The following is a 27344-nucleotide window of genomic DNA, read 5'->3' on the forward strand; positions in this document are numbered from 1 at the left end:
TAGGAGGGAAGGAGGTGGAAGGGGGGTGCAGGATGCTGGGACACATGTACACCCATGGCTGATTCATGTCAGTGAACAGCAAAAAAAACACCACAATACTGTAAAGTAGACTCCAATTAAAGTAAATTAATTTTTTAAAAAGAGAAGGAAACAGCAGTGTTAGAATAAGACAGTGTGAGAGCCAGAGAGTACTCATCACATGACCGGGTCACAGCAGCATGCTATCCTGTTCTTGTTTATTATGCATCATTATCACAGCTCTCTGACTGCACACAATTTGATATTTCAGTTCTGTTGCAGGTGTGGGGGGGTGGGGGGGGAGGGAGGGAATGTTCTGTTTCTAAGATTCCATCCACCTGCAGCTCTGGGCAGCCCACGGGGTCATGGCACACGTCCCCTCTGGATGGGTGGGGGATATATAGACCATGAGAACATAACAGGAGAATTTATCTCACAGAGTAAATGAATATGCACAATAATTGTTTGAAATGCAAATACAAATGAGATAGCATTTTTTAATTATCACATTGGTGAGTATTTTCCTTTCTATGCTATATAAAATAGATAATGAAGAAGGACCTACTTACTGTATGGGAACTAGACTCAATATTTTGTAATAACTTACAAGGATAAAGAATCTGGAAATATACATATTTCTGAATCACTTTGCTGTGCACCTAAAACAAATACAACACTGAAAATGAGTTATGTGCCTTTGGGCTCAGTTGTGTCTGACTCTTTGAAATCCTATGGACACTGCAGCTCTTCTGTCCATGGGATGAATATTTCATGGCAAGAATATTGGAATGGATTGCCATTTCTTCCTCCAAGGGATTTTCCCAACTTAGGGATCGAACCTGTGTCTCCTGCATTGGCAGGCAGGTTCTTTACCAGTTCTCAGGTTCTTTACCACTGAGCCACCTGGGAAGCCCCTAAGTCAACGTGACTCAGTACATACCTTTTGTTATAACAGGATTAACATGAATCGATGTTGTTTAAGGAGCTAACATACCAGTTCATTCAAAGATTTCTTAGATAACACTTTGAAGAGTCAATCAGATCCTGATTTTGAAAACTTCAGTTTGATAATATGTGTTTACTAATATAATTACTTAAACATTGCCTTGTGTAATTCAATAATTGTCCTTAAAAATAAAACTTAAATGTAAAGTGTGGCTAAAACAAGCGGCATTGTTTATGAAGGAAACAGCAGCTCCTGATAAACCAGTCAGTTCTAGAATCAGACCAGCAGCTCCAGGATGGCTCTATCCTCACAAGCCCTATGCTTGTGTGCGCACTAATTGGGTTCAGTTGTGTCTGACTCTTTGTGACCCAATGAACTGTAGTCAGGTGCTTCTTTCCATGGGATTCTCCAGGCAAGAATACTGGAGTGGGTTGCCATGCCCTCCTCCAGAGAATCTTCCTGACTCAGGGATCAAACTCATGCAGTCTCTTTTGTCTCCTACATCGGCAGGCAGATTCTTTGCCACTAGCACTACTTGAGAAGCCCCCACAAGCCCTATAACCTACAATAAATTATTTAACTTCTTGGTAACTCAGTTTTCCTCTGTAATAAACAGCATAAATCTTATAAACTTGTGGTGAAATTAAGCAAGATGTGTAAAAGCACTTAGCAGAGTGTAAAATACATAGAAATCTTCCCATACGACTCTGATGGTTAAGAATCTGCCTGCAATGCAGGAGATCCAGGTTCAAACCCTGGATCAGAAAATCCCCTGGAGAAGGGAATGGCTACCCACTCCTGTCAGTATTCTTGCCTGGATGAATCCCATGGACAGGGGAGCCTGGAGGGCTACAGTCCATGAAGTTGCAGAGTCAGACACGACTAAGTGTCACTAATGCTTTAAAAGTTATTAGTCAATAAGAATATCATAATGCTAATAATATTTTATTAGATGTTTACAGTATTTCTACTGGATTAAAGGGAATACATGAAAAGTTTAAAAATATGGTAATAAATACCAAGGCATCACATGGCAACACTCAGACTTATGAACAAGGAATGACCACTGAATTAGAAGAGAGCTGGAGAGTGTGGGGTCTGGAAATGGGGGAGGGGAGGTGACATCACAGGCAAGGAGGAGCTGGAGAACTGACCACAGGAGGCAGCAACAACAGGCAGGGTGGTGACCGCTGTCTTTGATAATGGCTGTGTTCAGGTTAGGAGAGAATGGGGAGAGGTGAAAGGAAGATGATTCCCAGGAGGTGTTTCCTCTCCCTGCTCCAGGACAGGAGAGAAAAGGGCCAGGCAGTGCTGGGGGTGTGGGCCAGACGGTGTTTTGTCTAGTTGTTCTCTGCTTGCACGCTTGCTTTTTTGCTCATTTGCTTTGTCTCGGTTCATAAAGATGGAAAGTGAAACAACATGTTTGTGTAATAATGGAATCGATCAAGCAGAGAAAAGAAAAATGGTTATGCAGAAGGAGGAAAAATGATGGCATTGAGGAGATGAGCCCTAGTGTGGAGGTGAAGGCTCTGGTCATAGATGGAAAATGACTTCACCATCTGTGATAACAGCCGTAAGATCCTGGGGTTACACAGACTTTTATCAGCATCAACATGAACTTTGCATTTATAATAATTAACAGAGAATAGGAAAGTGGATCCAGATTCAGATATTTAGTAATTAAGTTATATAACTATAGTGATACTTTGATATAGTTTTTAAAAATGTGTTTAAAATATAAAAGTGATTTGAATTTTGATGATACTTCCCTAATATAAAACACAAAATCTAATGAAGAAATGTGAAACAGTTTGGGTAAGGGGTGATATAATTGGATAAATTAATGAAGCAAATTAATATTTTGAAAGTGTTTCTAAAATATCATGGTATAAATGCTTGGGGAAAAAAAGTGAGCCTTACAGCAAGTGAAAGAATGCAAACCACTGGGATTCCACAAAATATATTATTTTTAAATCACTTATTTTCCTCTTCAGAATAAGAAAGATTAACAGAAATCTCTGAGATAATCCAAAAGTTTAGATTCTTCCCCAATAAGGAAAACAAAAAAATTTCCAGTCAACCCATAAACCAAGAATATTTTTCTGAACAACTCCTAGTTTTTCCAGTTCAAGAATAAGTGAAGGCCCTGAAGAGGATATGCTCTAGAATGTGAGCTGGTGCTTCTCCATTCTGCTGTCAGAGAACAAAGCTTTCCTTTGCTTCTAAAGTGAACTCAGTCCTGTTCTATTGGCTCCAAGAACACCAAGCAGAAGCACTGTTCTTGAGAACTGACTCAGGAGGGTTCATAAGGAAAGTCCTTGACTTAATAAACAAAGTAAAAATGTATGCTGCAGTTCCTAAAGATCTCTGATTGAAGTTTAAACAAGGAAGTCTTCTTTGAAAGGCCCAAATAAGAAATGCTAAGCTAAGGAGAATGGAACTGGCCTGGGAGCTCTGTGCATTATCAGCTCTCCTCGTGGTGGTGGCAATGGCTGAAGTCTGAGGACCCTGGCCCTGGAGCTTGAACCCCCACAAGCCTGCAGAAGCTCCATGAAGTTGGAAGGACCCAAGACTTGTGGGGTCTGGGGAGAATTGAACTGAGTTTCTCAAGCTGATCAGTGTGAGGGAACCACAGAGATCAAGCCCTGAGCTTTTGGAGTGGGAACACTGACTCCAAGACCCTAGACTACCACAGAACTAGCCCTAGGGAGTATCAAATAGTAAGAAATCACACAAAGGAAACCACTTGAATAGAAAACCTGGCATCACCCAACCACCAGTAGCACTCTGTGAAGGACGCCTCATCCAACAGCAAACAAAACAAAAATACAAACCCAATCTTCAGCAGACAGGATTATCACCTCAGCCTTGCCCATCAGAGGAAAAACAAACAAACAAAACTCAGCATAAATCTCACCCTATAGGAAGCTTACACAAACCACTGGACCAACCTGAGGAGAGCAGAAAGCAAAGGGAAGAAATAATTCAGCCTTGAAGCCTGGGTAAAGGAGACCACAAACACAGTAAGTTAAAAAACAATAACAAAAAGGCAGAGAAATACTACACAAATGAAGGAACAAACTAGAAACACAGAAGTTCAAATAAATAAAGAGGAAATAGATAAACTACCTGAAAAAGGATTCAGAATAATGATAGTAAAGATGATCAAAAACCTTGAAAATGAAATGAGGAAAATGCAAGAATCAATTAACAAAGACCTAGAAGAATTAAAGAATAAACATACAGAGACAAACAAAATGATTACTGAAATTAAAAGTACTCTAGAAAGTGAAAAAAAAAGAAAAGAAATGTTAAACTTTGTAACATTTTAAATTTTATAAAATTCACAGTATTTTTATTTAATAAATAACTAAAATTTTTAAAAAATGAAAGAATCAATGGCAGAATATCTGAAGCAAAAGAACAAATCAGAGAGCTGGAAGATAAAATGGTGGAAATAACTTCTGAAGAGCAGAATATACTTCTAAATAAAGTGAAAGAATGCCAAGAACTGAGGATAGTATCAGAGCCCTCTGGGACAATATCAAACACACCAACATTCAAATTATAGGGATTCCAGAAGAAGAAGAGAAAAAGAAAGGGTATGAAAAATTTTTGAAGAGATTATAGTTGAAAATTTCCCCAACATGGAAAAGGAAATGGTCAATCAAGTCCAAGAGGCACAAAAAGTCCCATACAGGATAAACCCAAGGAGAAACACACCAAGACACATACTGAGCAAACTAACAAAGACTAAACACAAAGAAAGAATATTAAAAGCAGCAAGGGAGAAGCAACAAGTAACATACAAGGGAAATCCCATAGGCTTAACAGCTGATCTTTCAGCAGAAACTCTGTAGGCCATAGGGAATGGCAGGATATATTTAGAGTATTGAAAGGGAAAAATCTACAACCAAGATTACTGTCCCTGGCAAGGGTCTCATTCAAAATTGATGGAGAAATAAAAAGCTTTTCAAACAAGCAAAAGTTAAGAGAATTCAGTACCAGCAAACCAGCTTTACAACAAATGTTAAAGGGACTTATATGGTCAAGAAATACAAGAGAATAAAAACATTTACAAAATGAATCCCAAACAATTAAGAAAATGGAAATAGGTATATATATCTCAACAGTTGCTTTAAATGTAAATGGATTAAATGTTCCAACCCAAAGACACAGACTGGCTGAATGGATGCAAAAACATATATATGCTGTCTACAAGAAACCCACTTCAGACCTAAAGACACAAATAGACTGAAAGTGAGAGGATGGAAAAATATATTCCTTGCAAATGGGAAGCATAAGAAAGCTGGAGTAGCAATCCTCATATTAGACAAAATAGACCTTAAAATAAAGAAGATTGCAATATATAAGGAAGGACACTACATAATGATCAAGGGATCAATCCACGAGGAAGACATAACATTGTAAATATCTATGCATCCAACATAGGAGACCTCAATACATAAGAGAAACACTAACAGACATAAAAGGAGAAATTGACAGTAACACAATAATAGTAGGAGAACTTTAAATCCCCACTCACACTAATGGACAGATCTTCAAAACAGAAAATTAATAAGGAAACATGAGTCTTAAATGATACATGAGATGAGATGGATCTCATTGATATCTTCAGGATATTCCATCCAAATGCCAAAGAATACACCTTCTCAAGTATACGTGGAACGTTCTCCAAGATAGACTACATCTTGGGTCACAAATCAAATCTCAGTAAACTTAAGAAAATTGAAATTATATCAGGCGTCTTCTGTGACCACAATGCTATGAGACTAGATATCAATTAAAAAAAAAAAAAATCTGTAAGAAACACAAACACATGGAGATTAAACCACACATTTCTAAATAACCAACAGGTTACTGAAGAAATCAAAAGGGAAATCAAAATTTTATAGAAACAAAGGACATGAAAACATGACAATTCAAAACCTATGCTGCTGCTAAGTCGCTTCAGTTGTGTCTAACTCTGTGCAATCCAATAGATGGCATCCCACAGATGGCATCCCACCAGGCTCCCCCGTCCCTGGGATTCTCCAGGCAAGAACACTGGAGTGGGTTGTCATTCCCTTCTCCAATGCATGAAAGTGAAAAGTGAAAGTGAATTCACTCAGTCGTGTCCGACTCTTCACGACCCCATGGACTGCAACCTACTGGGTTCCTCCATGCATGGGTTTTCCCAGACAAGAGTACTGGAGTGGGAAGCAGCAAAAGCAGTTCTAAGAGGGAAGTTTATAGCAATACAATCCTACCTCTAGAAACAAGAAAAACATTGAATAGACAACCTAACTTTACACCTAAAACAGTAGAAAAGAAGAAGAAGAACAACAACAACAACAAAAACCCCAAATAGTGGAAAGAAATAAATCATAAAGATCCAAGCAGAAATAAATGAAAAAGAAATGCAGGAAACAATAGTAACAATTACTAAAACTAAAAGCTAGTTCTTACAAAATTGACAAGCCTTTAGCCAGAATCATCAAAAAAGAGAGAAGAATCAAATCAACAAAATTAGAAATTAAAGAGGAGCAGTTACAACAAACAATGCAGAAATACAAAGGATTGTAAGAGATCTTATGAACAACTATATGGCAATAAAATGGATTACCTGGATAGATTCTTAGAAAAGTTCCATCTTCCAAGACTGAACCAGGAAGAAATAGAAATTATGAAAAACCCAATTACAAGCACTGAAATTGAAGCTGTGATCAGAAAGAACCTGAAAGAAAGTCAAGTCACTCAGTCGTGTCCAACTCTTTGCAACCCCATGGACTGTAGACCTCCACGCTCCTCCATCCATAGGATTTTCCAGGCAAGAATACTGGAGTGGGTTGCCATCTCCTCCAGAGGATCTTCCCAACCCAGGGATCGAACCCAGGTTTCCTGCATTGCAGGCAGATGCTTTACCATCTGAGGCACCAGGGAAGCCTGACCAAAAATCTCCCAAAAAACAAAAGCCCAGGACCATATGGCTTCAGAGGAAAATTCTATCAAACATTTAGAGAAGAGACAATACCTATCCTTCTAAAATTCTTTCAAAGAATTTTAGAGGAAACAACACTTCCAAACTCATTCTATGAGGCCACCATCACCCTGATACCAAAATCAGACAAAGACAACACAAAAAAGGAAAGCTACAGACCAATATCACTGATGAACATGGATGCAAAAATCCTCAACAAAACTTTAGCAAACAGAATTTAGCAACACATCTAAAAGGTCATACACCATGATCAAGTTGGTTTTATTCCAGGGATGCAAGGATTCTTCAGTATATGCAAATCAATCAATGTGATACACCATATTAACAAATTTAAAGATAAAAAACATGATAATCTCTGCTGCTGCTACTACTGCTGCTAAGTCTTTTCAGTCGTGTCCAACTCTGTGTGACCCCATAGACAGCAGCCCACCAGGCTCCCTGTCCCTGGGATTCTCCAGGCAAGAACACTGGAGTGGGTTGCCATTTCCTTCTCCAATGCATGAAAGTGAAAAGTGAAAGTGAAGTCGCTCAGTTGTGTCTGACTCTTCGCGACCCCATGGACTGCAGCCTACCAGGCTCCTCCATCCATGGGATTTTCCAGGCAAGAGCACTGGAGTGGGGTGCCATCACCTTCTCCAATAATCTCTATAGATGTAGAAAAAGCCTTTGAAAAAATTCAGCACTGATTTATGATTAAAACTCTTAAAAAATGGGCATAGAAGGAACCTACCTCAACATAGTAAAGGTCACATATGATAAGCCTACAGCAAACATTATTCTCAATGGTGAAAAACTGAAAGCATTCCCCGTTAGATCAGGAACAAGACAATAGTGTCCACTTTCACAACTATTATTCAACATAGTTGTGGAAGTCCTAGCTACAGCAACCAGAGAAGAAAAAGCAATAAAAGGAATGCAGACCAGAAAAGAAGAAGTAAAACTCTCTCACTGTTTGCAGATGACATGATACTGTACATAGAAAACCCTAAAGATGGTATCAGAAAATTTCTACAGCTAATCAGTGAATTTAGCAAAGCTTCAGAATTCAAAATCAATACACAGAAATCACTTGCATTTCTATATACTAACAATGAAATCAGAAACAGAAATTAAGGAATTAATCCCATTCACCATTGCAACAAAAAGAATTAAATATCTAGGAATAAACTTACCTAAGGAGACAAAAAAAAAAAAAAAAAACAACCTGTCCACAGACAATTATAAGACATCAATCAAAGAAATCAAAGATGACATATACAGATGGAGAGATATTCCATATTTCTGGGTAGGAAGAATCAATATTGTGAAAATGACTACATTACCAAATGCAATCTACAGATTCAATGTCATCCCTATCAAATTATCAAAGGCATTCTTCACAGAACTAGTACCAAAAATTTCACAATTCATATGGAAACACAAAAGACCCTGAATAGCCAAAGCAGTCTTGAGAAAGAAGAATCGAGCTGGAAGAATCAACCTTCCTGACTTCAGATTATACTACAAAGCTACAGTCATCAAGACAGTATGGTGCTGGCACAAAAAAAAAAGAAATATAGACCAATGGAACAAGATAGAAGGTCTGGAAATAAACCCATGCACCTATGGGAATCTTATTTTTGACAAAGGAGGCAAGAATATACAATGGGGCAAAGACAGCCTCTTCAATAAATGGTGCTGGGAAAACTGGACAGCTACATGTAAAAGAATGAAATTAGAACACTTCCTAACACCATACTTAATGCTAAACTCAAAATGGATTATAGACATAAAGCTAATACCAGAAACTATAAAAATCTTAAAGGAAAACATAGGCAGAACACTTAATGACATAAATCAAAACAAGATCCTCTATGACCCCCCTCCTAGAATAATGGAAATAAAAACACAAGTAAACAAATGGGATCTGATTAAACTTAAAATCTGTGGCACAGCAAAGCAAGCTATAAGCAAAGTGAAAGGACAACCCTCAGAATGGGAGAAAATAATAGCAAATGAAACAACTGACAAAGGATTAATTTCCAAAACATACAAGCAGCTCAGATAACTCGATGCCAGGAAAACAAACAACCTAATCTAAAAGTGGGAGAAAGACCTAAACAGACTTTTCTCCAAGGAAGATATGCTATGCTACGCTATGCTAAGTCACTTCAGTCATGTCCGGCTCTGTGTGACCCCACAGACGGTAGCCCACCAGGCTCCCCCGTCCCTGGGATTCTCTAGGCAAGAACACTGGAGTGGGTTGCCATTTCCTTCTCCAATGCATGAAAGTGAAAAGTGAAAATGAAGTCGCTCAGTTGTGTGCGACCCTCAGAGACCCCATGGACTGCAGCCTTCCACGCTCCTCCATCTATGGGATTCTCCAGGCAAGAACACTGGAGTGGGTTGCCATTGCCTTCTCCAATACATGAAAGTGAAGAGTGAAAGTGAAGCTGCTCAGTCGTGTCTGACTCTGTGCGACCCCATGGACTGCAGCCTACCAGGCTCCTGTGTCCATGGGATTTTCCAGGCAAGAGTACTGGAGTGGGATGCCATTGCCTTCTCCGGCAAGGAAGATATACAGATGGCTAACAGACACATGAAAATGTGTTCAACATTGGTCATTATTAGAGAAATGCAAATCAAAACTACAATGAGATATCACCTCAGACCAGTCACTATGGCCATCATCAAAAAGTCTACAAATGCTGGAGATGGTGTGGAAAAAAGGGAATGCTCTTGCACTGTTGCTGGGAATGTAAATCGATACAGCCACTATGGGAGATGGTATGGAGATTCCTTTAAAAACTTGGAATAAAACCACCATATGACCCAGCAATCCCACTCCTAGGTATATACACTCAGAAAACCAGGGTTGAAAAAGACACATGTACCCCACTGTTTACTGCAGCACTATTTACAATAGGTAGAGCATGGAAACCACCTAGATGCCCATCGACAGATGAATGGATAAAGAAGTTTGGTACATATACACAAAGGAATATTACTAAGCCATAAAAAATGAATGATTTTGTGTCAGTTCTAATGAGGTGGATGAACCTCTTATACAGAGTGACATAAGTCAGAAAGAAAAAATATCATATTCTAATGCATATATCGGAGAAGGCAATGGCACCCTGCTCCAGTACTCTTGCCTGGAAAATCCCATGGGTGGAGGAGCCTGGTAGGCTGCAGTCCATGGGGTCGTGAAGAGTCAGACACGACTGAGCGACTTGACTTTGACTTTTCACTTTCATGCATTGGAGAAGGAAATGGCAACCCACTCCAGTGTTCTTGCTTGGAGAATCCCAGGGACGGGGGAGCCTGGTGGGCTGCCGTCTGTGGGGTCGCACAGTCAGACACGACTGAAGTGACTTAGCAGCAGCAATGCATATATACAGAATCTAGAAAAATGGTACTGAAGAATTTATTTACAGGGCAGCAGTGGAGAAACAGACATAGAGAATAGACTTATGGACATGGAGAGAGGGGAGGAGAGGGTGAGATGTATGGAAAGAGTAACATGGAAACTTACATTACCATGTATAAAATAGATAGCCAACAGGAATTTTCTGTATGGCTCAGGAAACTCAAACAAGGGCTCTGTATCAACCTAGAGGGGTTGGATGGGGAGGGAGGTTCAAAAGGAAACAAGTGTATGTGTACCTATGGCTGAGTCATGTTGAGATTTGACAGAAAACAAACAAACAAAAAATAATAACCCCCAAAAAGAAGTTAACATAAATAATGGAGTTTGAAATGTCATAGCTAGTAATGTGATAATATAAAAAGACAATGTAAATATAAAAGATTAATAGCTTATGGACTATAATTGCTTACTTATCAAATGTAATAGAAAGCTTTGATTAAATAATTATAAGGCAAATGTTAGATAACAAGAACATTTTTAACCATAAGAAAGCTCAATAGATTAATTTATGTACTTTATATACAAAAATATTTTAGACTTTTTTTTTTTTTTTTTATATTTTTATTTAAAAAAAAAAAAATCACATGCTCCCCATCCTGAACCCTCCTCCCTCCCAACCTCCCCATACCATCCCCCTGGGCCTTCCCAGCGCACCAGCCCCAAGCATCCAGCATCGTGCACTGAACCTGGACTGGCATCTCGTTTCATACATGACATTTCACATGTTTCAATGACATTCTCCCAAATCTTCCCACCCTCTCCCTCTCCCACAGAGTCCATAAGACTGTTCTATACATCAGTGTCTCTTTTGCTGTCTCGTACACAGGGTTATCGTTACCATCTTTCTAAATTCCATATACATGCGTTAGTATACTGTATTTATGTTTTTCCTTCTGGCTTACTTCACTCTGTATAATAGTCTCCAGTTTCATCCACCTCATTAGAACTGATTCAAATGTATTCTTTTTAATGGCTGAGTAATACTCCATTGTGTATATGTACCACAGCTTTCTTATCCATTCATCGCAGCACTGTTTATAATAGCCAGGACATGGAAGCAACCTAGATGTCCATCAGCAGATGAATGGATAGACTTTATTTTATATAGTAAATGTGCAAAATATTTAAGTATGCAATAATAATATATGTAAACATTTACATATATGAGTATATAGTAAATAATGTATATATATAAATATAGCATAAATTATATAATATGTAACATAAATGTGAAAGTGTGTGTGTATGTGTGTGTGTGTAGTGAGCTCTTGCAATACAAAGCCTTTCCAAGGATTTCACTATTATTGTTATCAACAATAGTAAATATTCTTTTGATAAGCCACTTAGATGGAATATTTTAGCCTGAAGAAATTTTAGTAAAATTACAATAATGCTCTGCGTTACTAATATGACCAATACACAGGGCTTATATTTTTAATTCCAAACCCTGGCTTCTTTAGATTTGTCAGCGGTTGATGTGTGTACATGTGTGAAACAGTTTCCTCCGTAGTCTGTGAGGTTTCTCAACAACTTCTGCCTCTGCATTTAGCAACTTAGGATTTTTATGACTCAGGAAGAGTGTTCTACCACTCTTTCCAAGCTTTGAGAACCAGTTGTCTAGGCACTCATGGGAAAGAACAGGGCTATGGAGGAATTTGTTTTGGGTCCCTGGTCTTTCTGAGGATGCGACTGTCTGCCTGAGCTACCCTCTTCCTCACGGCTGCTGCTTGTAAAGTGGAAATCTCTCCTGAGGGGTAGGGAGGGAGGCGGAATCTGGGTCGATGATGGGAGGGGCCTCAGGGGTGATGATGGGAGAGACCCTTTGAAGAGGGTCTCTTTCGTTTCTTTACAACATTGCCAAGAACCAGGGCTGTCCAGTAAGAGGACGTATTAAAACCAGCCAGAAATCAGAGGAGGGGAGCAAGTACAACAGTTTCCATTATACTGGGAAAAACAAAACAAATAAACTTCCCTGGCGAATTCCCTAGCTTCACTCAGCTACATAGAGTTACTTGCAAAATTACAAAATTTATTATACTCTCACTAAAGTCTTATATATTCAGATACTATTATTGCACCCTGAAGGCTACTCATTTTTTTTTTTTAATTTTCTGAAAGCATCAAGTCCTGTTTGTTTTATCTGTTTATTTTGGGTGACATTTGTTTTGAGTTTTATGCTCTTTATTATCTTGCATCGATTGCCCCATTCGTTACTTATTGTGCATTTGTCTTCTCTCTCCTGAGTAACTTCAAGATAGAGTTGTTTCAGCACAGAAAGTTGGGTGTCATGGGGGAGACATCGAGGCTTCCTGGTTCAGAGCAAAGCCCTGCTCTGGGGAAACATGATGCAGAGACCACGCCTCCTCAGCAGGGACAGTGGGTTCCTGATGTGGCTTCTGTTTGCTGTGCTGTCTGTCTCCAGGACACGGAGATGCGGATGAGCATGAAAGGCAGACGTGGCGGGAGCAGGGAGATGAATAGTTCTCTGGAAGGGTGTCCTCAGTGGACGCGAGGTGGGGATGCCTGCTGGGGAGCATCCTGTGGAATGACTCCTGTGGACGGGAGGATACAGAGCAACAAGGGCAGAGGGAGCCAGGGGGCTGCACGAGGGTTCATTCAGATGGCCTCAGTGACACCAGGGCCATTGGAAACAGTTCTGGAACTGTATTCCATCCCATGGGGATAGAGTACCCCATCCCAGGGACCATGGGGTGGTCCCTGACATGATCTGTCCCTGAAGACATGGGCCCTGGCAGTCTGTCCCTGAGGGTCCCCTGAGGGCACTGGCAGCAAGCAGCCGCCACTGGCCACTCCTTCCATGTGGGGCCATCAGTGGGGGGCACCCCGTGTCCGCCAGGAGTGCTGTCCACTTCAGGAGTCCCACCGTCTAGCCGTGGCGCTGGTCAGAATGATCAGTTAGAACCACATTACCATACAGGACTAACTTCCTCAGTGAACTCTCAAGGTGTGTAAAGTCCCTTCACCATTCCAATTTCCCTTGTGAAATGCAGAGCAGAAGAACTCATGCTCATGTGCAAAGATTTGACAACACACATATACAACGTTTAAATGTTTTGTCAGGCCACATGACTAGATGATTGGGACCAGGATTCAAAATCCAAGGCCAGACCCTGTTGTATTATGTGAAGAAGGAAACATTCCACTCATCACTCCTGGGTTCAGCTAAACATGCAGAGTCATGGAAACAAAGAGATCATGCAAATAAGAATATTTTTTAAAAATCAAGAATACTTTAAGTTTCTTTGACATTAATTTCTCATTTAAATGCTTTCTTCTCTGTAATCATCTTCTGTGTTTTTTCACTCTTTTAACCTTCTTGAGGCTTTCAATGGCTAAGTCGAAGATCTCTCTTGATAAATGTCGCACTGCACTTGAAAATATGTGGGATCTTTTCAAATATCCTTTGATTTGATGTTAGAACTGATTTCTAACATCAGTTCAGTTCAGTCGCTCAGTCATGTCCAACTCTTTGCAACCCCATGGACTGCAGCATGCCAGGCCTCCCTGTCCATCACCAACTCTCGGAGTTTGCTCCAACTCATGGCCATTGAGTTGGTGATGCCATCCAACCATCTCATCCTCTGTCATCCCCTTCTCCTCCTGCCATCAATGTTTCCCAGCATCAGGGTGTTTTCAAATGAGTCAGTTGTTCGCATCAGGTATTGGCCAAAGTATTGGAGTTTCAGGTTCAGAATCAGTCCTTCCAGTGAATGTTCAGGACTGATTTCCTTTAGGATGGACTGGTTGGACCTCCTTGTTTTCCAAGGAACTACCAAGAGTCTTCTCCAACACCACAGTTCAAAAGCATCAGATCTTCAGTGCTCAGCTTTCTTTATAGTCCAACTCTCACTTCCATACATGACTACTGGAAAAACCATAGTTTTGACTAGATAGACCCTTTGTTGGGAAAGTAATGTCTTTGCTTTTTAATATGCTGTCTAGGTTGATCATAACTTTTCTTCCAAAGAGCAAGCATGTTTTAATTACATGGCTTCAGTCAGCATCTGCAGTGATTTTGGGGCCCCCCAAAATAAAGTCTGTCACTGTTCCCTATCTATTTGCCATGAAGTGACGGGACCAGATGCTGTGATCTTAGTTTTCTGAATGTTGAGTTTTAAGCCAATGTTTTCACTCTCCTCTTTCACTTTCATTGAGAGGCTCTTTACTTCTTCTTTGCTTTCTGCCATAAGAGTGGTATTATCTGCATATCTGAGGTTATTGATATTTCTCCCTTCGATCTTGATTCCAGCTTGTGCTTCTTCCAGCCCAGCATTTCTCGTGATGTACTGATCTCTAACATAGTTCCACAGTGATAAGAGAAAAGAGTGCACGATTTCAACCTCTTTAGACCATGAAATTTTTAGACCTTGTTTTGTGTGTCTAGATATGTTCCAATATCTCCTGGTTTATAGTATATGGGAGCTTGAGTAGAATTTGTACCCTGATGTTGTGTGGACATTGTATAAATCTTAATCATGTTGAATTGGTTCATAATGCTTTTCAGGTCTACTGTATCCTTCTACTTCTCTCTGTTTTCATACTGTTAATTTTTGAGAGTTTGATATAGAAACTCCAACTAAAAATCTTAATTTATCTACTGAAAAAAATAATTGTAGTATATAGCAGAACTATCTGTAATTTTGCTCTGTATTTTCCAAGTCTCCTGCAAATGAGTTATTATGCTTTCATTATTTTAAAAAAATAAAAATTAGAAAAAATATTTTTAAAAATAATCCAGTGGTCTTTTAGGTAGAAATAATACCAGCTTGGGCTTCTCTGATAGCTCAGTTGGTAAAGAATCTGCCTGCAATGCAGGAGACCCTAGTTTAATCCTTTGGTTTGGAAGATCCACTGAAAAAGGGATAGGCTACCCATTCCAGTATTCTTGGGCTTCTCCTGTGGCTCAGCTGGTAAAGAATCCACCTGCAATACAGAAGACCCATGTTTAATCCCTGGGTTGGGAAGATCCCCTGGAAAAGGGAAAGACTACCCAGTCCAGTATTCTGGCCTGGAGAATTCCATGGACTGTACAGTCCATGGAGTTGCAAAGAGTCACATAACTAAGCCACTTTCACTTTCAATATCAGCTTGCCATTATGCTTGTGTAATGGTTATGAATCGGCTCCAAAGCAAAGAGCATAACCCAGGACGAAGGCAGTCAGGCAAGGAAAAATTCTCTTCTGCTCAGGAAAGTGTCAGTGTTGTTTTCTATTCAGACCTTCAGCTGATTAGATGAGGTCCAGCCACCTGGAGAGGGGCAAGCTGCTCTACTCAGTCTATGGATTTAATACTTACTCTCTTTCCAAAACCACCTTCACAGAAATATCCAGGAAAACATTTGACAAGATATCTGGGCACTCTGTGCCCCAGTTAAGTTGACATATAAACTAACCATCACACTCCTTTTACAGATAAATCGACAGGCTCTGAGGTAACTTACACAGGCAACATAGATACCAGATTCTGAGCAAAAATTTGAACACAGAGCTTCATGGTACTCTAGGTCCATATATGTAAATCATATTTAAGCATGTAAATCATAAATATTTGCTATTTTTTAATTTAATAAAATATAAGTTTGATGTTTAAAGCAAATTATTTCATATTAAAATTTCACTTTTTAGTTTCATCCCACAAATGACTTCCCACTTTTTACCCCCCAGAAATGACCAGACAAGTAGAATTTCCTAAAATATTTGATGTAGGGCTTAGAAAAATTAAGAAATATTTACAGTTGAGAACTATAATTTTAGAAATCAATACCATATATGTATTTTTATATTGCCTATAGGTTATGAGAGTCTGGAAGTACTGGTGTCCTCTTATTTAGCATTTTATTCCAAGCACTCAGAACAGGATTTCCTCATACTAGCTCCCCACCAATGAATATTTGTTAAATTTTGAGTGATTAAAGGACTAGATGAATAAACAAATACCTTTTATCTGTCCTCAAAATTTTTCATGAATGTAACAGAATTAGAAAGTGGCGGCAAGCAGGTTTGGATGTAGATAATAGTCTCACCACATATTATTTTTGCTTCTAACACTGTGATTATAAGATACGATCTTGCTGGCAGATAGCCTTGCATTAATTATTCACAAGCTCTTGTACTGGTTTAGTTTGCATCATTCACCCCTTAGAACATGTCCCATATTCCAGGGGTTGGCAAGAAAGCAGTTACGACTGGAGATGCTGTGAAGATAAAATGCAGTTTCGCGATATTGCTCTGAGTCTCAGCTAATAATTTGTCTTTTGTTTCTTCCAGTGAAAAAGGCAATTGAATTGAAGTCAAGAGGAGTCAAGGTGATGCCCAGCAAGGACAGCAGCCATAAGAACTCTGTCTGTAAGTCACCCTCTCTCTGTATGAGGATGAATGTGTCCATTAGAGGGGAGCGCTTCTGGAGAAGTGCTTCTCTAAACTGCCTTCCCCACTGCATCTCATTCTGCTTTCCTACTTCAAAATATTCAAAAGTATTTTCTGGGAGAGAGAGTCTGCACTAACTCCACTCTATTTGGAGAGACCGTGTGATCATCTTAATTCTAAATGTATCTCCCACCTGCCTGTGCCCTCTGCCCTCATGGGCCACTGTCTGAGACTGGACCTTCCAGAGTTCTCTATTAAGTAGCCGTTCCACCCTCAGGTGTTTTGATCCCAGTTTCTCTTTCCATTCTAGTATATACTCAAGGATATACTCCCTGTTTGATAATTATGGGCAGTATTATTCAAATTGAACCGGGCTTAATGAAGGAAGAAAACTACTGGAGGGCAAGAAGAAAGCAAGTAATTATTTCAAAATAAAGGTTTAGTATTTTGCTGTTGTTAGTTTTTAGTTCAGAATGTTTCCTAAAATGGGGGATGTGGTGTTTATAATTATTTTGCAGTTGACTTTTTTTATGGACAAAAACCTTGCAGAAGTGGCCCATAGGAACAGAGAAACTATGTACTGAGTGAACCCTTCCATCAAATCGACATGAGGTCTGAGGTCAGAGCAGGCAGACATCAAATGCATCTCTTAGTGCCACATTCAAGCAGGAGCTTGAATGTGAAAAAGAAAATAAGTATGTCTGAGTCCTTATCTGAATACAAATTGACAAATGAGTCATAACTCAGTGGTATTAGAAAGCATTCCATCCTATCTCTCAGCAGTATTACGCCACGTTTTTGTTAGACTTGAAAATTAATCATTAGAGGAAATGAAGAATTGAGGAAACTGCAAGCCTTCTAAGATCAGCCTTGTAATAAATGGTAATATGTTATTCATGCAGAAGGTGTGTCTGAGGAAACTAAATTAAGTGCTTCAGAGAAAAGAGGACACAGACTTTGAAGCTGGAGAGACAAGGATTCAATAGCTGTGAGAGTGTTGATTGTATTCAAATCCAAGTTGCATCATTTATAAAAGTAAAATGGTAATGATTCTTGTTGAGTAGATGAAGCATGGTGTTTATAACTGCCTGTTCCAGTATAGGGCAGGGAGTGGGCATTCTGCAACCACATCCGTTAGGAATTTGCTGTACATAAAGAGAAGAAGGGACGATTGTACATAGTAGGTCAGCCAAGATTTCAAACAACCTGGATCTTACTTGCCAGAGAAGGAGGTAGGGCCCAGAGCACTGACCTTGTTTTCTAAGATCTTAGGAAATAGTTTGACTCCTCACAGGAGGTGAGCCCAGGACACAGAGCCCATAAAGCCCCATCCAGGATACAACCTTTTCCTAGGAAGCAGTGACCCCCTTCCCATTGTGATGGAATAGAAGGGGGCACACAAAGATGATGCATGCATTTTATAGATACGGTGAGGCTTCCTGCAGGCATGTCAGTTGCTGTCACTCTTATTAAGTCATTTATATACAGATTATCTGATTTATTTACATTCAGTATTTATATTAAACGTTGTGTCTTTGGTACTTGTCTCATTATTTTTTCAAGCCATTCAGTAAGCCATGGCCTCTATATTTCTGGGCTTCCCTGGTGGCTCAGAGGGTGAAGAATCTGCCTGCAATGCTGGAGACCCAGGTTTGATCGCTGGATCGGGAAGATCCCCGGGAGAAGGGAATGGCAACCCACTCCAGGATTCTTGCCTGGAGAATTACATGGACAGAGGAGCCTGGCAGGCTATGATCCATGGGATTAAAAGAGTCAGACATGACTAAGGGACTAACACTTAACTTTCACTTTTCTTCACTTGTGGTTTGCCCTGAGTATGGGATTTTTCTTGGAGACGACAGCCTCTGATGTTCTTGAGGTTAAATCTAAGTATACAGCCCTCTTGGCACAACGAACGTAGCTTGCTCTGGATCTCAATTCCTCACCCCTGAGGGTTTGGGAAAGGATGTAAGGAAATACAGAAATGTTTAGCCTGGGATCTGACAGCTATGATTCGCTGTTGGCCCACCTCATCTGTGTGGACCTCTATTTTGATAGTTTTCTTTCTACCTGGACGTTTTTGTTTATGAATCTGTCTTCTTCCCGAGACTTCTCACAGAGTAAGAAATGGGACAGCAGAGGCTGTGTGATTATCCGTTGACCGCCTCCTCTGCCTGCCCACCCCCTGATCAAAGCCTGCGTCTGCTGCCCATTACAGGTGTGGAGCTAGTTTGCTTGCAAAATGACAGGAGTGACTGACACGAGCAGCTGTCCTCTTACTCTGAATGCTTACTTTGTATTAGAGTATAGTCAACTGACAGTATTGTTGGTGTCAGTGTAGACCAAAGTGATCGCATTATGCGTATACCTGGATCTATTTTTTTCAAATTCTTTTCCTTTTTTACTGTATAGACCAGAGTTCCCTGGTCTATACAGTAGGCCTTTGTTGGTTATCTATTTTAAATATAGTAACGTGTACGAGTCAATTCCCCATGATGAGTCAATTCCCCATCTATCCCCCCTCCATCGCTGTTTGCAATAGCCAACACATGGAAACAACCTAAATGTTGACATATGAATAGATAAAGAAGTGGTATTTGTTTTTGTTGTCCAGTTGCTAAGTCACGTCCAACTTTTTGCAACCCCATGGACAGTAACTTGCCAGGCTTCTGTGTCCTCTACTGTCTTTCAGAGTTTGCTCAAGAAGTTGTTGTACATACACAATGGGGTTCTGGGGTGGCTCAGTGGTAAAGAATCTGCCTGCCAATGCAGGAGATGCAGGTTCATTCTTGGGTCGAGAAGATCCCCTGGAAAAGGGAATGGCAACCCAGTCCAGTATTCTTGCCTGGAAAGTCCCATAGACAGAGGAGCCTGGTGGGCTACAGTCCGTAGGGTTGCAGAGTCGAGCATGACTTAGCAACTAACACACACATACACACACCATAGAATATATATTAAATGGAATATAACCCAAGCTAACGAGCACTTAACAGGTGTTTGATGATTAAATAAATGAAGAAGGAAAAATATCCATGTTGTGGAGCAAAAGCCCTACATATTTTCACTTTTATGCCTCTCAATGAAATCTGATGAATCATTTGTGGATTTTGCCCTGGAATCACTAAGTCAATTTGTTCCTCCATCCTGCCCTGACTGCATGTTACCAATTAAACCTCAACAATTCACTCTAATCCTTAACATGCATCAATTTAACCATATAAGGTGGAGTGACCTGAAAGGCTGTGTAGATATTTCAACTCATCTATAGAGTGAGGGCCATTTTCTACATCATCTCTTAGAATGAAATGACTTACAAATTTAGTTTTTCATCAGTTTCATTTATTATTAACTAACAATGTTTGCAGGAAACCCCAAAGATAATCAAGGTATTAATTCTGCAGAATGCTGTAAGTATCTAGTTAATTAAAGCTTTAAAAGATCCCAGCATTAGCAAGAAGGGTACCTGGGATAACTCAGTCAGCTCCTTCCCATCTGCTTTGCATCACTGAATAATGTCGGGGGCTCCTCTTTATTCTGGGATTGGAAGCGCTTGGTACCTTACATGGTGGTAGCTGTAGACTTCAGAGAAGGCAGTGGCACCCCACTCCAGTACTCTTGCCTAGAAAATCCCATGGACAGAGGAGCCTGGTAGGCTGCAGTCCATGGGGTCGCTAGAGTTGGACAGGAGTGAGCGACTTCACTTTCACTTTTCACTTTCATGCATTGGAGAAGGAAATGGCAACCCACTCCAGTGTTCTTGCCTGGAGAATCCCAGGGTCGGGGGAGCCTGGTGGGCTGCAGTCTATGGGGTCGCACAGAGTCGGACACGACTGAAGTGATTCAGAAGCAGCAGCAGCTGTAGACTTACTTTCCTCTTCCTTTTCTTCTTGCCATTCTTGTCTACAGAATACAATGCAACAGAATACAGTGTTAGCAGCCCTAAGTGTGAGAGTCAGGAGGGTAGGTAATCCGTTACTGCCCTTCTAACTCAAAAATGTAGAACTCTGTAGGGAGAAGGACAAACAAAAGCTTTGGTTGTTATTTTTCAGCTAGAGATTGTTCTCTCTGTGTAAAGTTAAAGACAAATGACTTTACAAATCCACTATTGATTTGTTGTAACTCGATCAGAAGAATTGATGGCACATGCTGTGTATTAAGCATCTGCAGTTACAACAGTTTATACCCAAACAGGATAGGACATTTGGTTCAGAGCCATTATTGAATGTAAAGCTGATTGAAATATGGTGGAAAAATGGGAAAATATAATGCATTGTGTTATAAACCCTTGGGAAAAAAATAACAACAGCATACTATGAAATTAATGACCCTAAAATTCTTCTACTTTTGACTGTAAGCCATTTATTTCATTGTCTTTGTTTCCATGGGCAATCAGTTTTCTTCCACCTCTGAAAAAATATCTGAAGTGAAACAGAATGATATTTATTCAAAATTGCCAAATAGTCCTGTTAATGAAAGACAATTGATCAAATATTGTCTTTTATAATATGTTGTCTTTCTCTTTTGCCTCAGACACAGTTATTTGGAAGGGCACATTTTACGAGTTTTGTAGTTCCATTTTTTGGGGCAACAGTGTAAATGATGCCTTAGCTACACTGTACAGTTAAAGATGCAGTTGTAACAATGTAATATTTGATTTAGCTTCTTAACATGGTGTGGCTCATTAATCCACTTTCTAAAATACGTCCTTATAAATGACTGTCCTAGCTGTGCTGGGTCACACTGTGTTATCCACTTATCACTAAAATCACTACATTCAGTCCTTGTCTTCTTATGTTTGGGATAATTTAAGAGCAAATGGAATATAGTAGTATGTAATATTCCCTTTTTACTTACATTCCAGGGTGTTAAATGGAAAAAAAAAAGAGTTAATCTTGTCTTTCTTAATTTCTTCCATTCCTGTCAGCCTCCACACTTAGCAACATAATCACACACAAAAATGGACTCCGCCCAGAAAAAGACTCTCCTTTCAATCCTCTCTCTGTAAACAGGGATTAGTGCAAGCTAAGGAATGGGAAACAAAGAAACCATTAATCCCTTTGAGATAGGGGTAAAACGCGAGATAAAGGAAAGAAAGGCAAAGCATCCCAATAATAGTCACCATTTGGAAAGCAGTTTCAGTGTGATCCACTGCTGGAGCAGAATGAAGCATCTCTGATTAATGGCCCTAGACCTCTCTCTCCATTTCCACACTGGTGCATCCACCTGCCCACCCAACATTTGCACACTCAAGTGTAATAAGCATCTCTCTCCTTCTGAACAAAGGCCACTGCTCTTCCCTGTTGAAGACCCAGAGCCTGGCGCCATCCCTGCCCTGCCAGCCTGCTGCCCCAGCCACGTCAGAAGCCAACCACATCTCTTCACCCCAAACCACCCCTGTTCTCAGGTGCATTACTCACTATCTCACCCCAGATTCCTATCGCTGCCCGTGTCCCTGCGGTCAAGACCCCACACTTCATCCAGAGTGATCGGAAGGACTCATCTGTGGAATCTCATCACTCTTCTGCTCAGAACCCTTTGAAGCTTTCCCATCACCGCCCAAGTGAGCCCACGTCCCTTACAGAGACCCACAGGACCGCCTCACCCCTGCTCCCCATCTGTTCTGCCCCAGCCCTTGTCCACTAGCTTTGGGGCTAGTTCTTAAAGCTCCCACCTCAGTCTTCGTTCCTCTGTCTCCTCAGTCTGAGGTGGTTTCCCCCAGGCGCCTTATCTCTCCCTTCCTTCACATCATTTCTCAGAGCTTACCTGCTCCCTAGGCTCTCACTGGTCACCCTGCATACCTTTTGCACACCTTGCCCAGAGATCACTTTACCCCTCTGGTTACCTGTTCTGCTTTTCTCTGTATCATTTATCACAGTATGTGATACATATGGGCTTCCAGGTAGTGCTGCGGTAAAGAATCTGTCCGCCAGTGCGCACTTGTCCATTGAATGACTGACTTTCCTAGTTGTGTGGAGGCCTGAAGGAGCATGGCAAGGTGACGTCACACTCTCCTTCAGTGAGGTCTTTGTGCTCCATGTCATCTTCATGCCTTCAGCATGAAAACCTTGAGGAAAGACCGACAGCTGTCATGGAGATATTAAAAATACATTCTTTTCCTAGAGGAAATGAGTCTCCTGGTCATTCAAGCCATGTAAATGTTTATCAGACCAGGAGCATTATAAGAAAGATAGCAACACTTATTGAGCATTGAGTAAAAATAGAAATTTATTAGCTTTCAGAATAGTAGTAGGTCAACCCATAAAATGTAAGAATCCATAGACAGGATGTTAAACAACATTAAATTAGGTCCTTTGCAAGTCAAGACACCATGTTTTCCAAGACACTGTGTTTTCTATATTGTACCTTGTCAGTGACTGATTCCCTCAAATCTCTCATTTATAGACATGTGCTTGGCAATGGTTAAGAGAAAACCATTCTTATTACCAAAATTATATGTAGTATATGAATGAGGCACAACTAATTAAATAACTGGTCAATTAAAATAAAATACCATAGTCTTGGAATCCCTATACCTGCTGCACGGAAGGAAACGTTAAAACCATGAGGAATGAGTCTTTTTCAAGTTTTTATAACAAGGTGACAGTGTCTGGTAGTAAAACCTCATTGTCAGCCTGGATTCTGTGCTCTAGTAGGCTAGAAAATACAACACTCTAATTTTCCACTATGCCACTGCTGGATGAATCCATTTGTTACTGAGTTGATGACTAGGACATGCTGGCTTTCAGAAAGGGCATTTGAAGAACCACAGAGAAAGCCAGCCCTGCCACTCTCCAGGTGCTTCTCTGGATTTGGAGCTTGAAGAGGGCTGTGGTCATGAGATGGGATGAGGGGAGGAGAATGGAGTGAGGCTGTTAAGAAACTCGAGTGACTCCCTTAATAGGGCTAAGACAGGCTTCTCAGGGAGCAGAAGTCACACCACGACCCTCAATCTCATCAGCTATAGATGATGCTTTGTGTGGTTTCCACCTCGGAAACTTTATTCCAGAAATAACTTGCAGACAGCATTTTCATCAGACCACACTTCACCAGGTAACTGGATATATTATTGTTTTATGAATCCCCACATGAATTGTCTTTGAAAATTAACAGGATTTGCTTTATCCAGTTACAAAAAAGAGCACACATTTTGTTTTACAATAATATTTTTATGGTCACTAAGCTTGTTACTACATTGCTGGAAATGTCACCCATCATCATTTGTTTTTAGGGGACTTTATTGCTCTAGTATTAATGGGTGATTTATTTGAATGATGGTAGACCAAAGTGATTTGTAAAACTGCTAAAACAAGGCACGTCTGCTGTGCTCTATGCTGGATTTCTGGCACTGAGTGCTCTTGATCTTGCTTTAAAGCAGGTTTTGACAGTGGAAAAAATAATAGCTCCATTAACCTCTAACAGTTCTATCAAGGTTTAATAAAACACAAAGGATAATTGCCCCTATCTGCTTTGTTTCATCATAAAATGCAACAATATGAAGTTTTGCAATTGTTAAAGAACCTTGTTTTCTTAACAAAGATCCATTCCCATCTAGCATGAATATAGTAGGTTGTACAAATTGCTTCATAAATCAGGTAAGTAAATTATGCTTGCAGTTTCTAAATAGGCCTTTGTCACTGCAGGAGCTAAAATATCTTTTAAAATGCCAAGGAAAATCTTGCTGGGAAGAGAACTGCTATCTAGATACATTGGGAAGAATGGCATCATTGGTGACTAGAAGCAAAGCTAGGAGGTTCATCAATTATTTATCACATCATTTACATACGTAATTTCTTAAGTAACCAGAAAAAAAGAATCTGTTAAAATATGGGAAGCAAGATATAGCTTGGTTCAGTTGTGCTGTAAATGCAATAGAAAGTAAAATCCTTTATAAATGGGTTCAGCATATATTTACAGAGGATAATCAATTAACTAAAGGTGTGCAAAATGACTACAGGTTTGTCCTTTTATTTCAAAAAGTGAATGGGAAACACCCTACAGATTATAGCAGACTTGAAAGAGCAGTATATATCTTAGCATTTCCATCACTTACCTTTTAGAAACCCAACATATCACACACATTTTTATTAAATTTTATAAAATAACTTAATCTTCCCACATAAGTGGATAAAAAACACTCTGAAACTGTAGAGAACTGTGGGACTGTTGGTGTTGTGTGTCAACACAGGTACCTAATTCCAGTAGCTGTTAGGAGAGTAAATTGCTATTACTATTTCATTGTAATTTAATTATCTTATATGATCAAATGTTTGCTACTGAGCAACTTCAGTCAGAAGCTCTAAAGATTAAACTAATTAATCATGGTAGCTCCTTTATGAATTAAATTAAAACCTTCCATTCTATACACAAGGCAACTAAGTCTGCCAGTTAAATTAATTAGCCCTGATATAAAGATAGATAGGGAAGTCTGGACTTAAAAACCAAGAAGTACTCAGAACATCAAGCGGAATTCAGAAAAGACGCACAGTCCTTAAGCCTCATCATTTTATTTAAAACACATTTTTAACGGTGAGAGGAGAATACTGAAAATACTTTCAGATTAAGTCCTTTCATAGAATCACAGAATTGTAAAATTGAACTTGACTTTCAGCTTTCAGGGTGACAGTCTATCCAGATTGATAACCCTGCCTCACTGAAGAAGAAATTCAGAGATAAATGAACTGATGTTGATCAATGGTGTTAGTGCTGATAATTTATGTTGATTTTAAGAGAAGCAGTTTGTGCATTCATGGGAAAGGTGAGGAGAAGCGTGGTTTCTGCCTGTTTATTTCGACGGAGGGAGGAGGGGAGATGCCCATCTTCATTCAGTTATTCAGGGGACTCTCAAGCACTCAGGTTCAGGTAAGAAGCTGGTGCACTCACACCTACCTGCTTCACAGGTGACCCTCTAAAGACTGGCACACCTATCGTGTATCCTCCACATTGTCTCTGGGTTGCCAGTCTCTTTTTTAACAAGAATACCACCAACAACAAAAAGTAACTTTATTTTGAAATGATCATAGATTTTCAGGAAACTGTAGTAAAATCTACAAGGAGGCCTTGTACCTTCACCTGATTTCCCTAATTGTGGGATAATCTTAAAACTGGAGAAGTGACTTTGGGACAGTCCACAGAGCTTATTCAAACTTCACCAGTTTTCCCTGGGCGCTCTCATGCGTGTGTGTGTGTGTGTGAGTGTGGGTCTGCACAGTTGCGTCGCCTGTGTGGAGTCCTACAGTCAATGCACACAGCAGTGCCCCCCGCGAGGCTGCCCGCAATGCTCTCCTGGGCTAGTGTTCACTTGGTTAGTTTGTTATTTCAAGAGTGCCACACATACGGAACGTACACTGTTACCTCTTGTGACCAGCTTTTCCCCTCAGCACAACTCCCCTGTGAACCATCTGAGTGGTCGTGTGTATCAGTACTTGGTTCTTTTTCGTTGCCATAGGATTCTCCACGGCAGGGATATATCACTGTTTAACCATTGGCTGTTGCATGACACTGGGTGTGCTTCCAATTTTTGCTCTTAAGAACAAAACTCTTATTGACATTGTGAAATGAAGAGTTTTCCCATGAATATGGGTTTTCATTTCTCTTGAATAAAGTCCTGGGAGAGTAAGTGCTGGATCATATGATAGCACGTCAGTTTTATAAGAAACTGCCAAACAGATTTCCGGAGCAGCTGTACCATCTTATGTCCCCAAAACAACATATATGTGATGCAGTTTCTCAGCATGCTTGCCAGCATTTGGTGTTAACACTTTTTTTTTTTTTAATGAGCTATTTTGATAAGTAGCCATTGATATCTTATTATGGTCTTAAATTGCATTTCTTAATGGCTAATGATGGTAAATGTCTTACCTGCTGATTCGCCATTTGTATTAAATCTCCAGTGAAATGTTCGTTCACATATTTTGCCCATTTTCTATTTTTTTTCTCCTGTTGAGTTGTGAGCATTTGTTCTGTAGTCTAGATACTAATCTTTTGTTGGGTATGTGGTTTGAAAATATTTTTTTCTAATTTTATTTTATTTTTAAACTTTACATAATTGTATTAGTTTTGCCAAATATCAAAATGAATTTTCTATCCATCTGTAGCTTGTCTTTTCATCCTCCTCAAAGGGTCTTTTGCAGAGCCAATCTCCTTTTTAGCTCATAGATTTCCATGTAGAAAACATAGATTCTGGTTTATTTTAAAAGCAGGAAGGCTTGGCAATGCTGGGTCTGCAGTCGTGCCTGACATCGGCAGGAATAGCTGGCTGGTGGCTGCCCTGTGCAGAAGAGGAGTGAACCCCATTGACCAGAACCCCAAGACCTGCTTACCTCCTGAAGGCCATTTCAGTTTATAATCCTAAATCTTAAATCTTGGCTACTTATGTGGCCTGTATATAGAAGGCAAAGAAACTGTGAAAATGTTCTCATTCATAATCTCAGGATTTATAAGATTTTTCATGGGAATTCAAATGAGCTGTATTAATCATGACATAAGGGAATTCAAATTATGGAAATAAAGCTTAATTCAAATGCTAAAGAATGAAAGAAACATATTTTACAAATTCTTGTTGTTTTTTCTAAGATTCTTAATCTT

The 27344-nt window shown here is 39.8% G+C and overlaps 1 protein-coding gene across 1 annotated transcript in view; it reads left to right on the forward strand.

Annotated features, from left to right (window-relative positions):
- CSMD1 (CUB and Sushi multiple domains 1) overlaps nucleotides 1-27344 on the forward strand; it is a 1688220-nt gene that overhangs the window by 968333 nt on the left and 692543 nt on the right. Inside the window, exon 6 of the mRNA XM_070364228.1 lies at nucleotides 16662-16739. Coding sequence (XP_070220329.1) covers nucleotides 16662-16739 — 78 coding nt within the window. The remainder of the gene's footprint in view (nucleotides 1-16661; nucleotides 16740-27344) is intronic.

Source organism: Bos mutus, chromosome 27, assembly GCF_027580195.1.
Source record: "Bos mutus isolate GX-2022 chromosome 27, NWIPB_WYAK_1.1, whole genome shotgun sequence".
Lineage (NCBI taxonomy): Eukaryota > Metazoa > Chordata > Mammalia > Artiodactyla > Bovidae > Bos > Bos mutus.